The sequence below is a fragment of the Pristiophorus japonicus genome, chromosome 1, assembly GCF_044704955.1.
Source record: "Pristiophorus japonicus isolate sPriJap1 chromosome 1, sPriJap1.hap1, whole genome shotgun sequence".
NCBI classification, from domain to species: domain Eukaryota; kingdom Metazoa; phylum Chordata; class Chondrichthyes; family Pristiophoridae; genus Pristiophorus; species Pristiophorus japonicus.
This window is the reverse complement of record NC_091977.1, coordinates 298,008,820-298,022,187: the sequence shown is the minus strand read 5'-3', so window position 1 is coordinate 298,022,187 and position 13,368 is coordinate 298,008,820. Positions and strand designations below refer to the sequence as shown.

The following is a 13,368-nucleotide window of genomic DNA, read 5'->3' as shown; positions in this document are numbered from 1 at the left end:
GAGGTGTTCGTTGACCCCACGGGGAGCCTTTGAGGCGGTCAACCAGCTCATTCTTGATGGCAAAGCCGACTCCATGAAGGCGGCGTTCTGCCTCTGGTTTCCCTTTCCAGAAGGAGGTGTAACCTCCACCATGTTCCTTCAACTGGCCTTCCCCTGCCTGCCGGGTCTCGCTTAGGGCGCAATGTCAATGTAAAACGTCTGAGTTCCCGGGCAACTAACGCGGTGTGGCGTTCCGGCCTGTTGCTGTTGGGATTGTCCATGAGGGTCCTGACGTTCCAGGTCCCGAATTTCATACTGACAAAGTGGAAGATGCCTGTGCGTGAGTGCTTTTAATGTGGGGTGGCCACTGCACACCAGCAACCACACGGACTTAGCTGAACAAGGTCTTGGTCCAGTGGCAAGGCGGTCCAAGACAACTCAAGACCAGGCACAGCTTTATAAGCCTAATTGCCTATGGCGAAGTGTTGGCCGCAAGCTTGGCGCCTAGTAGCGCCATTGATGGTAGATGGCCCGAGGCTTGGTTGGGGGAGGGGGGGGTGCAGGCATTAGGAAGGTGACTTCCAAAGTTATTTTAAAAGTTGATAGAAACCTTTAAGAGTCGTTAAAAAGGCTGAGATGTAAATCGATAATCGATGCTTTACTCTGCGTCCAACTGCTATACTTGCGTGCTTTTATTGTTTCATGGGATGTGGGCGTTGTTGGTAAGGCCAACATTTATTGCCCATCCCTAATTGCCCTTGAGAAGATGGTGATGAGCTGCCTTTTTGAACCGCTGCAGTCCATGTGGTGAATGTACTCACACACTGCTGTTAAGGAGGGTGTTCCAGGATTTTGACCCAGCAATGATGAAGGAACGGCGATATATTTCGAAGTCAGGGTGGTGAGACTTGGAGGGGAGCTTGAATGTGTTTGCTGTAGGAAGTGTTCCATTCTCCAGTGCTGACCATTCTCATCTTGATGAGCCAAAATTTGGATGGAAAAAACTGACGGTACTGCCATAACAGCAGTCTGATCTAACATGAACTATAAATTGTCTTACAAAAAAAAATGACATTGGTAACATGAGACAAGCTTAAAACTGTGTAAAGCAAATTATGTTTTGGTGTACTGGTTTTTATGGCATAATCGATCTGGGCAACAGATTGACTGAAAATGCACATCGAGTCTTTGCCTTCCAATTCAATCATTTTATAAGCTGTATGTTTCTGGGGCAAGGTTGACATGGTTTCAGTATAGAACTGCTGAACGTGCCGGAAAACATTTTTTCAAGTTCAGCAATTTTAATAATGTGCCTCATCATCATCATAGGCGGTCCCTCAAAACGAGGATGACTTGCTTCCACATCAAACAAGGATGAGTTCACAGGTGATTCATAATGTGCCATGTATGCATGTATTGAATCTAGGTAGCTAATGGGTTGTAATTATTTGGCTAACTACATTAATGATTCACTTATTCTTGTGAAAACTTTGGCTTGAGTTACAATTTATTTTTAATTTTTAGTTAAAGAAATCTCACGTTTTGAAGTTCAGCAATGCACAATTTTATGGTATTTCATGCTGGAATCTTTCTTTTTTTTTTCTTTTCTCCACACCCTAGGATGGCCGCATCTGCAGAATTAGTTTTGCTGTTCAACCGGACAGATTGGAGTTGGGAAAACCAGATACTAGCGATGGGTAAGTATTTTTCTGCTGATTTTTTTTTTTGGGTGGGGGTTTGGTTATCTCCGTATATACTTAACTTGCAGTTTATCTGTTTTAAAAGGTGTATATAAACCTGTAATTCTTTGATCTGCATGCAAATTCAGTGCTGACATTTTTGGTGGTATACCAGTAATTTTTACATGTGCATTAGAACATAAGAAATAGGAGCAGGAGTAGGCCATACAGCCCCTCGAGCCTACTCCGCCATTTAATATCATGGCTGATCCGATCATGGACTCAGGTCCACTTCCCTGCCCGCTCTCCATAACCCCACCCCTTATTCCCTTATCGTTTAAGAAACTGTCTTTCTGTCTATTTTGCTGAGGCAGCGAATTCCACAGATCCACAACCCTCAGAAGACATTTTTCCTCATCTGTTTTAAATGGGCGGCCCCTTATTCTAAGATGATGCCCCCTAGTTCTAGTCTCCCCTATCAGTGGAAACGTCCTCTCTGTATACATCCTGTCAAGCCCCCTCATAATCTTACACGTTTTGATAAGATGACCTCTCATTCTTAACTCCAATGAGTAGAGGCCCAATCTACTCAACTTATCCTCATAAGTCAACCCCCTCATCTCTGGAATCAACCTTGTGAACCTTCTCTGAACTCCAAAGCAAGTATATCCTTTCGTAAATATGGAAACCAAAGCTGCACGCAGTATTCCAGGTGTTTTCTTCAGCAATACCCTGTACAACTGTAGCAAGACTTCCTTGCTTTTATACTCCATTCCCTTTGCAATAAAGGCCAAGATTCCATTGGCCTTCCTGATCACTTGCTGCACCTGCATACTAACCTTTTGTGTTTCATGCACAAGTACCAGGTCGGGTGGCACCGTTTAATGTTTTATGTTTTTGCAGGTGAACTCCAAAAAGAGTTTCATGCACAAGTATCCCCAGGTCCCGCTGTACTGCAGCACTTTGCAATCTTTCTCCATTTAAATAATAACTTGCTCGTTGATTTTTTTTTTCTGCCAAAGTGCATGACCTCACACTTTCTAACATTATACTCCCATCTGCCAAATTTTTGCCTACTCACTTAGCCTTTCTCTGTCTTTTTGCAGATTTTTTGTGTTCTCACACGTTGCTTTTCCTCCCATCTTTGTATCGTCGGCAAACTTGTGCTACATTACACTCGGTCCCTTCCTCCAAGTTGTTAATATAGATTGTAAATAGTTGGGGACCCAGCACTGATCCCTGCGGCACCCCACTGGTTACTGATTGCCAACCCGAGAATGAACCATTTATCCCTACTCTCTGTTTTCTGTTCTTAAGCATTGGAGGGAGGAAAATAATGTGTAGCTTTTATTTTGCATACTAAACCTTGCAGTTGAATGATTTATTTTGTGATTTTCAATTAACTAATCACCATCAAATTGCAATATAATCTGGCTATAAATTTCCATTGTTCTGTTTTGTTTCAAGAAAACCTTTTCGGTCAATTTTGTGCTATTTAATCATGATTGTAGAATTTAAAATTAGGTGACACATTTTGGCTAAAGTTCTGAAAGATCTTGTACCATCTGACCAAACTCCATCTTGCTTAAATACACAACTGCACATTGCAGCAGTAGTGTCTGTTTTGAAGTTTAGCTATGATTTATTACAACATATCTAGCAATCTTAAGCTGCTTGTACAAATGTTCAAGTATTAAATATGGTTGTTCCTGACACACGACTGCAAAGTAAAGTGTTGGTGATGCACTGTGCACCAACAACTTTGGAACTGATTACATTTTGTTATGAAAATGAAGCAACTCCAAAATTGTGCTTGTGCTTCATATTTGAAGGTTGCATTTTTTCTGGAAAGATTTCAGTCTTTTTAAAAAAAAAAAATCCAAAATTGTAAATAGCTTTTTTTAAATAAAGTCCACTATGATTTAAGGTTTATAAGATCATGGTGACATCAGGCAACTGTAGCCATGTTGATGAGACATTCCCTGACAATTAAAATCTTATATTGGAGCGAACGGGTATTCACACTAAATGGAGATACTTAATTTTGAATAGTTGTAGATTACATATTTTTCAGTTATATTGTTTAAGAATATAAGCTTAATGTGAGTTTTTCCAAATTTTGATTTTTAGAAATAGTTTGAAATATTGCCCTGAGCTGAAAAGAAAGGAAACTTTCCATTTAAATGCAAAGGCAGAATTTGTTTTTAATATCTGTATTTAATTTTTGGGCAGCGAGCCACAAAACAGTAGTAAATCGGTATACATTTTTAATGCTAAAAATTGCCCAAGGGTGTTGCTCTGGCTGGTCATTCACCAGTTACAGCAAATGTAAAGTCCCTGAGCTGCAAGGCTTGGGATACCTGTGTTGTAACCCATCTCCCATCTTTGTTTCCAGTTCAAAGTTGAGCAGTGGTTCAGGCACAGGAAGGACTTCCAGGCCAGGCAGGAGTAGTGATTCCCCATGGTTTCTGTCTGGTTCTGATACTCTGGGCAGACTGGCAGGCAACCCCCTTGGGTAAGTTTTGGCAGGGTTCCAGGTCAACATGACCTATAAGTCAACCCGTGTGCCAAAGAAATGTGCATTACTAGGGTGGCTAAAAATTGTTTTGAAAACTGCTTGCTGTAAATTTTAGCTGTTATTTATATTGCATGTCATTGATGCATTCAGGAATGTGACTTATCATTCCTCGCAGCTAAAATGGGTTGCTTGGTTTCCTCTTGTGTATGGGCTTTCTGCTGCTAAATGTTGCGAGCATACATTACCAATTACTGTGTTAACAATTCAGTTGGACACCTAGTGGTAATGAAATGGTACTTGCACAAGCATATTCTTTTGAATTCATGAATGGGGATCTTGGTGACTGCTTTTCTAACACTGCCATTCACCGTAAAAATTTGCGTAGCAATAAATGCTTTATGCTGTTCGTATGCAAACCGTTGACTTGAAGTGTTTAGTTGCATCCATTAACAATTCAAACTTGTGAAGCATTGTAAATGATCTGTGAAATAGGATTTAACATGACTAAAATATGGGTATACTTGTCAATGAAGTACTAGAATGGAAATTTCAGCTACCAAAATCTACTGTCATTATGAACTGTAGAAAAATACTGGGATCCTGGGAAGGTAGCTAAAATAGCACACATTTGTAAAGAAAAACTGGGGGGAGCCTTTTGAAAAGACGTTTGATATCATCTGATATGCAATGCAGGTTCAAACAACGATTACATTGTGTCTTCTCATTACCGATGAAAACTTGTCTATGCGCATGAATATTTTTGAAACTTAAAACCAGAATTCTTCAACAAAAACAGTCTAACATAAGTTTACAAAAAAAGTTGAAGGCTCGATTATCTGCCAGTTTGGAATATCCTCCGAGGGCGGCCTTGGACACCCTGCCCCCCCCCGCTCTCCCCCATATTAAGACATATAATCAAGATTTCTCTCCATCTGGGAGAATCTGCTCCTTGAGATGTTGATGAGTATTTGCATTGCATATTCTGTTTATCTTGGCTGGACACCATACAGAAATACAGCTAGTTGGCATGTTGCTAAAAAAAATTCTGCAAGACTTTCTCAAGATTATTTGTCAGAAATTTTTCCACCCTCCCCCTACAACCAATTACAAAGCCGTGCTTTTGTTACTGGATTTTTCATTACCAACATTCATTGACTAATATACCCATTGTTGAGTAACAGACTTTGTGACCAAAGTTCCCCATTAGTTAATGCATGTTTGAATTTCATATTTGCAGTTCATTTGTTAAGGCTAAGTAAAGCACTTGTTAGAAACTGCAGTTGGCTGATCGAGAATGCATTATTTTAACCCTCTTACCTGTTGCTATTGAAAAGTTATGAAGCTTCTGGATAAATCATTATGCATAAAATGCTCCTGGAGCATCTCTAAAGATGGTTTGTACTTTTTAATCTCTCGGTATTTACAGGTTTCTTGTATGAATCTTCGCTTTCATCCCTTTCTAATTCCAGTTATACTAGTTTAACTAATTTAGACTTCATGAATTACACATTCAGGAGCCGTTGGAGTTCTGGAATGAGCGGTGGGGCCTCGGGAAGATCATCAACAGGGGCAAGAGATTCAAGGAGGCAGACTAGAGTGATACGTACTGGTCGTGATCGAGGATCTGGACTTTTGGGAAGCCAACCACAGCCAGTTATACCAGCATCAGTCATTCCAGAGGAACTTATATCTCAGGTAATGTGACAGATACTGCTCGGGAATGGTCTGGTGTTCTGCAATTTTGGCATTGGGATATGCAAGGGACTTCATCCCATTGGGCCAAGTAAAGGCTAAATGTGTTTCAATGTAAATTGGGCTGACAATGATGAGGGATTTTGGGAATGACATCTGAAATTCAGTGAGTAGGGGTTGGGAAAGGGTGAATTTGACCTTGAGAGCAATGATCCAACTTGAACTGTTGAGCTACAAATTCTAAAACTATGATATTGAGCATTAAATTCCAGATAATAAAAGTGTGATTGAGACGATTAGCAGCACCTGTATAATTGCAACTCATTACTAATAGTGAGATTTAAAAGTTGGATTTGAGCATTGTTTGCATCAGCTTTAAAATTTTCAGGTGTAGTTGGTGGGCAATTAGCCCAACTCTGCCAGCAATTAGGATTTTCCTGTCATTGTGGATCATCTGTCAAGTCGGAACTTGACCGATCGCAAGTTCGGGATTTGGAAATCGAAACATGCTGTCCATTTCCACGGCAGTATGACTGAATACTTGGACTTCGCAGTTTTAGCCCTTGCTTCCTCTTGTTGCAGCTGATTCTTAATTATGACTTCTCCATAAAATGTGAAAACACATTTTTATGGATATGTTACAGGTGTGTATAGAGCTAACATGATGACCCTCTAACTATAAATTATGTGCAATATGTAATCTAGTCTAAAAAAAAATTAAAATAAGTGACTCCCAACTGAATACAGGTGCAAAAAAAGAGACAAAGGAGTGGATAGTTTAGATCCGATTTGATGCTATCATTGTTACAATTTTATAAAATTTCGTGTATTGGTGGGTCTCAGGCCCCAAGTTTCCACATGATTTGCTCCTGATTTTTAGGAGCAACTGGTGTAGAACGGAGTATCTTAGAAATCGGAATTCTCGTCATTTAGTTTGCTCCAGTTCTCGTCAGTTAGAACAGTTTCACTTTGGAACAGAATTTTTTTTTCAAAAGGGGGCGTGTCCGGCCACATACGCCTGATTTCAAAGTTTCGTGAGTGAAAACTTACTCCAAACTAACTTAGAATGGAAAGGAGATGGGGGGGGGGGGGAAGGGAAAGGAGATGGGGGGGGGGGGGAGGGGAGGGAAAGGAGATGGGGGGGGGGGAGGGGAGGGAAAGGAGATGGGGGGGGGGGGGGAGGGAAAGGAGATGGGGGGGGGGGGGAGGGAAAGGAGATGGGGGGGGGGGGAGGGGGGGGAGGGAGAGGAGAGGGGGGGGGAGGGAATGGAGTTGGGGGGGGAGGGGGGGAGGGAATGGAGTTGGGGGGGGAGGGGGGGAAAGGGGGATGGGGGGGGGAGGGGATAGGGGGGGGGGAAAGGGGATGGGGGGGGGGGGGAGGGAAAGGAGATGGGGGGGGGGGTGAGGGGAAGGTGGGAGGCTGAACGGGCCGGGCCCGAGACTTCGGGCAGGGCCTGTCCCCAGCACCAGATTTACAGGTAGGTGGCGTGGGGGGGGAGGGGGAGCGGGAGTCGGGTCCGGGCGGGGGGCGGGAAGCGGGAGTTGGGTCGGGAGGAAGCAGGAGCTGGCCATGGGAGGAGCCTTATTCACGCAGCCCCAGTGAGGCCATTGGGCCAGGGCTAGGGGCTGCGTGCTTCGGGCCCCTCCCACACAGTTTCAGGCGCCTGGAGCTTACTGCACTTGCGCGCCCACTGTAGCGCGCATGTGCAGAGGTCCCGGCACTGTTTTCAGCGCAGGGACCTGGCTCCGCTCCCTACAGCTCCTGCTGCAATGCGCCGAGGGCCAGAGGACCTGCAGGAAGGTGGAGAATCTGGAGGGTTTTTTTAGGCGCACTTTGTGGCGCGAAAAATGGGTGTCCAGGTTGGGACTGCGCCGTTCTAGGCGCAGCTCGAAACTTGGGCCCTCAAAGTCAGTTGTCAGTTGGAGTTCTATGTTTTCCTCTGACGTCTGAAATCCAGAAACCTCGGGACCGAGGCCGTTCTGGATTCCGGGGGTATTTGCGAATTTCGGAACGTCTTTGCCTGGGCCGAGGGGTGGGTGTGGGGAAGGGGAAGGGGAAGAGAGGTGGGAGGTGGAGGGAGATGTAGGGCCGCCGGGCCAGGGGAGTCCGGATTTCGGAACATTTTCCGGTTTCTGGACAACCCCACCACAGATCGTCCCGGTGTCCGTATTCCAGAATTCTGACTTTTGAACGTCACATCTGTACTGTAAATGATTGTGGCAAAGCCAGTTGAAGGCAAAACAATATGATTGACCCAGTACCACAATGGTACAATGTTGCTGACTCCCTTTTCTAGTGATGTACAAACTTTGGGGCAGTGAAGAATTTACTTCAAATGCAATTTGGACAGATTAGCTGATTTTAAAAAAAAAAAAATCCTCACTGGAGAAAGAATGCTTTGATAGTGCAAGCATCTATTAAACTGATCATGTCCATGGTGTTTGCTCACCATTTTTGCCTTCATGCTGGTAAAACTGCCATGCTCTATTAACATGTGAGCTTCCGTAAGTAGGTTGTCAAACCCCACCCTGAAAAAGTCACTTTTCAAAGTAGCTCTGGACTATAAATATGCTCGGGCAATATTATTTGTCAGTCTTGGCTCAGTGGAAACCCTCTTGTCTCTGAGTCAAGGTTGTGGGTTCAAGTCCTACTCCAGTGACTTGAGCGCAAACATCTAGGCTGACACTTCAGTGTTGCACTGTGGGAAGTGCCGTCATTTGGATGAGACATTAAACCAAAGCCCTGCTAGGTGGATGTAAAAGATCTCTTGGTACTATTCAAAGAGGAGGAGGGAAATGCCCCCATGTCTCCTGACCAATATTAATCCCTCAACTAACATTAATAGAGTAGATTATCTGGTTATTATCTCATTGCTGTCTGTGTGCAAATTGGCTGCTACGTTTCCCATATAACAGGTACTGCGCTTCAAAAATGTACAATTGGTTATTATGGCCCCAAGTTTCCACATGATTTGCTCCTTATTTTTAGGAGCAACTGGTGTAGAACGGAGTATCTTAGAAATCGGAATTCTCGACATTTAGTTTGCTCCAGTTCTAGTCAGGTAGAACAGTTTCACTTTGGAACAGAATTTTTTTTTCAAAAGGGGGCGTGTCCGGCCACTTACGCCTGATTTCAAAGTTTCGTGAGTGAAAACTTACTCCAAACTAACTTAGAATGGAGTAAGTGAAGATTTTTGTACGCTTGAAAAAACCTTGTCTACACTTTAGTAAATCAGGCGTAGGTTACAAATCAGGCGTGGGGAGGGGGGGGGAAGGGAAGCCATTAAATTCAACAATCAATCCTTAGTTATACTTATACAAATATTATACAAATAAATCCAACCTGAATAAAAATTTATAAGCAAAGAAAAGATTAAATAAACCATGTTCCTACCTCTGTGAAAGTGCTTCAGGCAGGCCTTTCATGTTGAAGACGGGCAGCGGTGTGGCGTCAGTGTTTCGACGGCAGCGGCAGCAAGCTTCGAGCTGAGCTGCAGTGCTTGAGGCAGGCCTTCATTCTCTTCGTGGCTGGCCGCGAAGAAGCAGCACCGGACGGACCTTCGGCCATGAGATATCAGCGGCGTCAGTGGCTGGCCGGCAGCCGAAGAATCAACGCAGGACACACTCAGCTCATTAAGGTTCTTGAGGCCATTTGGCCACGCTTTAGGGGCAGTGTCAGTGGCTGTCCGGCAGCCAAAGATACAGCAGCAGCCTTCGAGCTGTGAGGGGGACTGAGACCATTTGGATAGGGAGAGGCGGCCACATCGACAGTTTTATATTTAAATTTGCAGAATGGGTGCTGCATTGTCAATACCACGTATTATGCAATGGTTTGCCATCAATTCACTGCATAGGAGAGAATTGATTAGAGCTCACCGCACCAGGAATGTCGTAGCCCGTAAGGTTGATGGGCAGGAGACCTTACCCACGTCGACAATATCGAACCAGGCGCTCGTACCTGGACATGAGCGAGGCTGATTGTGTGAAAATGCTGCGTTTTCGCAGAGAAGTTGTCACTCAGATCTGTGATATGGTGAGAGCAGATTTGCAGCCAGAAGCAGAAGGACAACTGCCTTGTCTGTTGAAGTGAAGGTAACAGCTGCACTTTCTTTCTATGCCTCGGGATCGTTTCAGGCTACAACTGGAGATGTGTGCCCCATCTCTCAACGTGCAATACAAGCCTGCATTTACCAGGTCACAGCTGCACTTTATGCGCGAAGGAATGACCATCAATTTCCCAATGACCACACAAGCGATCCACGAGGGGGCTGTGGGCTTCTTCAGGATTGCATTGATTGTACCCACATAGCCTTGCAAGTACCCGTGGAGGAATCTGAGCAGTACCGAAATAGGAAAGGTTTCCACTCTATCAATGTGCAGCTCGTGTGTGATGACAAGCAGCGCATCATGTCAGTCGATGCGAGATATCCTGGCAGCACCCACGATGCGTTCATCCTACGCGACAGCGTTCTATCTGACATGTTTGAGCAGCAGCCAGAAGGGCAGAGCTGGCTACTGGGAGACAAAGGGTACGGCCTGACCACCTGGCTCATGATGCCCATACGCGTGACACGGACAGAAGCTGACAGTCAATACAACATGGCGCACATTGAGAGGACCATTGGCACATTGAAACAGCGATTCCGATGCCTGGACCATTCCAGAGGACAGTTACAATACTCTCCTCAGATTGTCGGTCACTTCACTGTTGTGTGCTGCATGCTTCGTAACTTAGCAGCAGGAGCTGGTAGTGGAACCCGAAGACCAACGTGAGGGTCCAGTGCATGATAGTATTACGGAAGACCAGGATGTGGATGATAACGACAATCAGGAAAGCATGCAAGTGCCTGATGCCGGAGCACGAGATCGGAGGACGGCCGTCCATCGTGCCCCTTTAACGATTGCTTGAGACTTGCGCCAGCAGCTCATCCGTGAACGCTTCAACTACTGATGCCCGAGGGCTCTGTGACCACTTTTGCATATGGACATGTTTATTCTTTGCAGTTGTTCCTACGTTGTGTTGTGTTAATGGAACATGAAACAGTTTTAATGAAAAAATATTTTATTGAAAAGTTAACGTCACTCTAATAAAATATTTGTTGTATCAAACTATACTTTTTAATATGACTCTTGAAGATCACTTATAAACTTGTAAAGTTACAAAAGTTACAAAACAGTTTCATTGTGAAAAATCTTACACTCTGAAGAACACTTAAACCTCAGGATCACTTTTTCGGTGCAAAATTAAATAAGATACAAAAAAATGTGAGAGCATTTACACTATAAGATCACTTAAAAACCATAAGATCCCTTATAAGTTGTAAAGTTACAAAACTTACAAAACAATTTCAATTTGAAAAACGCTACTACAGCTACATCAAGAACAAGAACAAAAGCAGCAAAGAAAGGCTGCAACCATGTCTCATCCATATCTCAGTGAATGTTCACTTCCTCATGGGGGTGTCATTTGATTGGCTGGGCTGTGTGCCCTTATTGCAGCAGCTACCTCAACCAGGCCCTCCCTGATGGCCTGTGCCGACACTTGCATACCCTCCCTGATGGCCTGTGCCGTAATTTGCATGTCCTCCCTGATGTCCTGTGCCATCGCTTGCATTCCCTCCCTAAGTTCCCGTGTCATTACTGCTATTTCTCCCGTCAGGACTGTCAACTCTTCACCTACTGCATTGACGCCACCGATGAGTGATCGGGTAAGCTCATTGGTCTCCATACCCAATGCCACAACCTGTGTCGCATCTGTTGCACGCTGCATCTCAGGAGAGCGTGTCTCCAATCTCCTCCTCTGCCTGGGTCTGCCTTGTGGCACCACTACACTGGGAGCCGCGGGCACGGACGGTGGGATGCTCGGTGTTGCAAGCGGCACCACTACACAGGGAGGCGCAGGCTGGGACTGTGGGACGCTCTGTGTTGCAGACGGCAGAACTAGAGGGAAAGGCTCGGGCTGGAACGGTAGGACGCTCGGTGTTCCAGACGACAGCATTCGAGTGCGAGCCGTGGGCTGGGATGTTGGACGAATGGGTGTAAACTGCTCCATGATATACTGGGACCTGAAGCGTCGGAATCAAAACCATAGTAGGTGGAACCAGAACCTATGCGAGAGGGAGGCGCAGGCTGGGACGGTAGTGCACTGACTGTAGAATGTTGCATTCCATCAGCAGCACCACTGGGACCCGCAACATCGGAAGCGAAACCATAAAAGGTGGAACCAAGACCTATGCTAGGGGTTGAAACTCTGATGCCCCTTGATGGGGGCTCATAAACATTAAATTGGAAGCTCTCCCCTGCAGACATTTCAGTCATCGCTGCCATCATCCAGTCTGGATCGTCCGCAGCTGGTTGTACTGGTTTTTTTTCTGTATCCTCAGGGTTGGCAGCAGCAGCATCGTGATCATCATCATGTTCTGCAAAATACATCAAAACAGTCAAATGCTTAACAGCAAGGGAGGGGGCCGGGTGGGTGGCATGAGTACTCTCACACATAGCAGGCCAGGCAGCAGGTTGATTTAAAGGACCATGATGCATTTTCAGGACTTGCCCTCTTCCTCGCGTGCGGGCCCAGCTTGTGCTGTACCGATTGCTTTTCTCCATGTACGACTCATCATAGCAGCTACCCTTTGTTCCAAGGGTGTCAGTGGATGCAGATTAGGCACGCCTCCTCCTGTCCGAGTTGCCTCCCTTTTGTTGTGGGCCAATTTCTTTTGCAAAGAGTAAAATATAACTTTTTACAGAGTGCGTCAGTCTGCAAGGTGGGACATACAGATAGCCAGGTTACAATTACGATTAAATAAAAAATGGGAAATATTACTTACACTAACTACTTGACCAAGGTCGTGCCATTTCTTTTTACACTGACTTCCAGATCTCCTGGTATGCACCACTGCGCAGTAATCTTCTGCAACTTGGTTCCAGCGTTTCTTAATTTCTTTTGGTGGCACTTTTATGCGACCTCTGTTGCTAGTATCTAGCTCCTGCCATCTCTGCTCAATTACATTGACTAATATCTCCACCTCCTCATGCAAGAAATTCTTTGTTCTTGGTGGACGTTGATCCATTGCAAAGTTGAATTGGCACTCATTTCTCCAAACACACAGTCCTTAATTTGCATGCACCAATGCAGCACTGGTTCTGCAAGTTTAGCAGTGAAAAGCTGAACTCACTGATTTCAGCAGGTGATTTATTCAGCAGTGCTGCTAAAAGCACTCCTTGACACACAGAAATGTCAAAAAAATTAAATTACAAGTCTTTGCAGGGGTCCAAGAAACAAATCTTCACTTTTTCTGCAGTATTTTTAAAAATGGCTGAGTGCCAATGTTTGTGTGAGACTGCGCATGCGCGCATGCTCCAACGCGCACGCGCAGGGTTGCCGGCACCACGAAGGCTAATTTAAATTGTACCCGCCCCCTGCTGCTTAGAAAATCAACGCGAGTGTTAGGCTCCGCCCCCTGCTGCGAAGAGCGCGCCGCACCAAGCAGACATCGAGCT

General features: G+C 44.9%; 1 protein-coding gene across 10 annotated transcripts in view; it reads left to right on the top strand.

Annotated features, from left to right (window-relative positions):
• Positions 1–13,368, top strand: part of ubr5 (ubiquitin protein ligase E3 component n-recognin 5) — a 176,905-nt gene that overhangs the window by 39,374 nt on the left and 124,163 nt on the right. For 8 of the 10 annotated variants that reach the window (XM_070888496.1, XM_070888500.1, XM_070888494.1 and 5 more), the window contains 3 exons: positions 1,600–1,676; positions 4,054–4,173; positions 5,691–5,871. In XM_070888496.1, the coding sequence (XP_070744597.1) occupies positions 1,600–1,676; positions 4,054–4,173; positions 5,691–5,871 (378 nt within the window). The remainder of the gene's footprint in view (positions 1–1,599; positions 1,677–4,053; positions 4,174–5,690; positions 5,872–13,368) is intronic. The other 2 variants (XM_070888497.1, XM_070888501.1) reach the window with 1 other exon arrangement.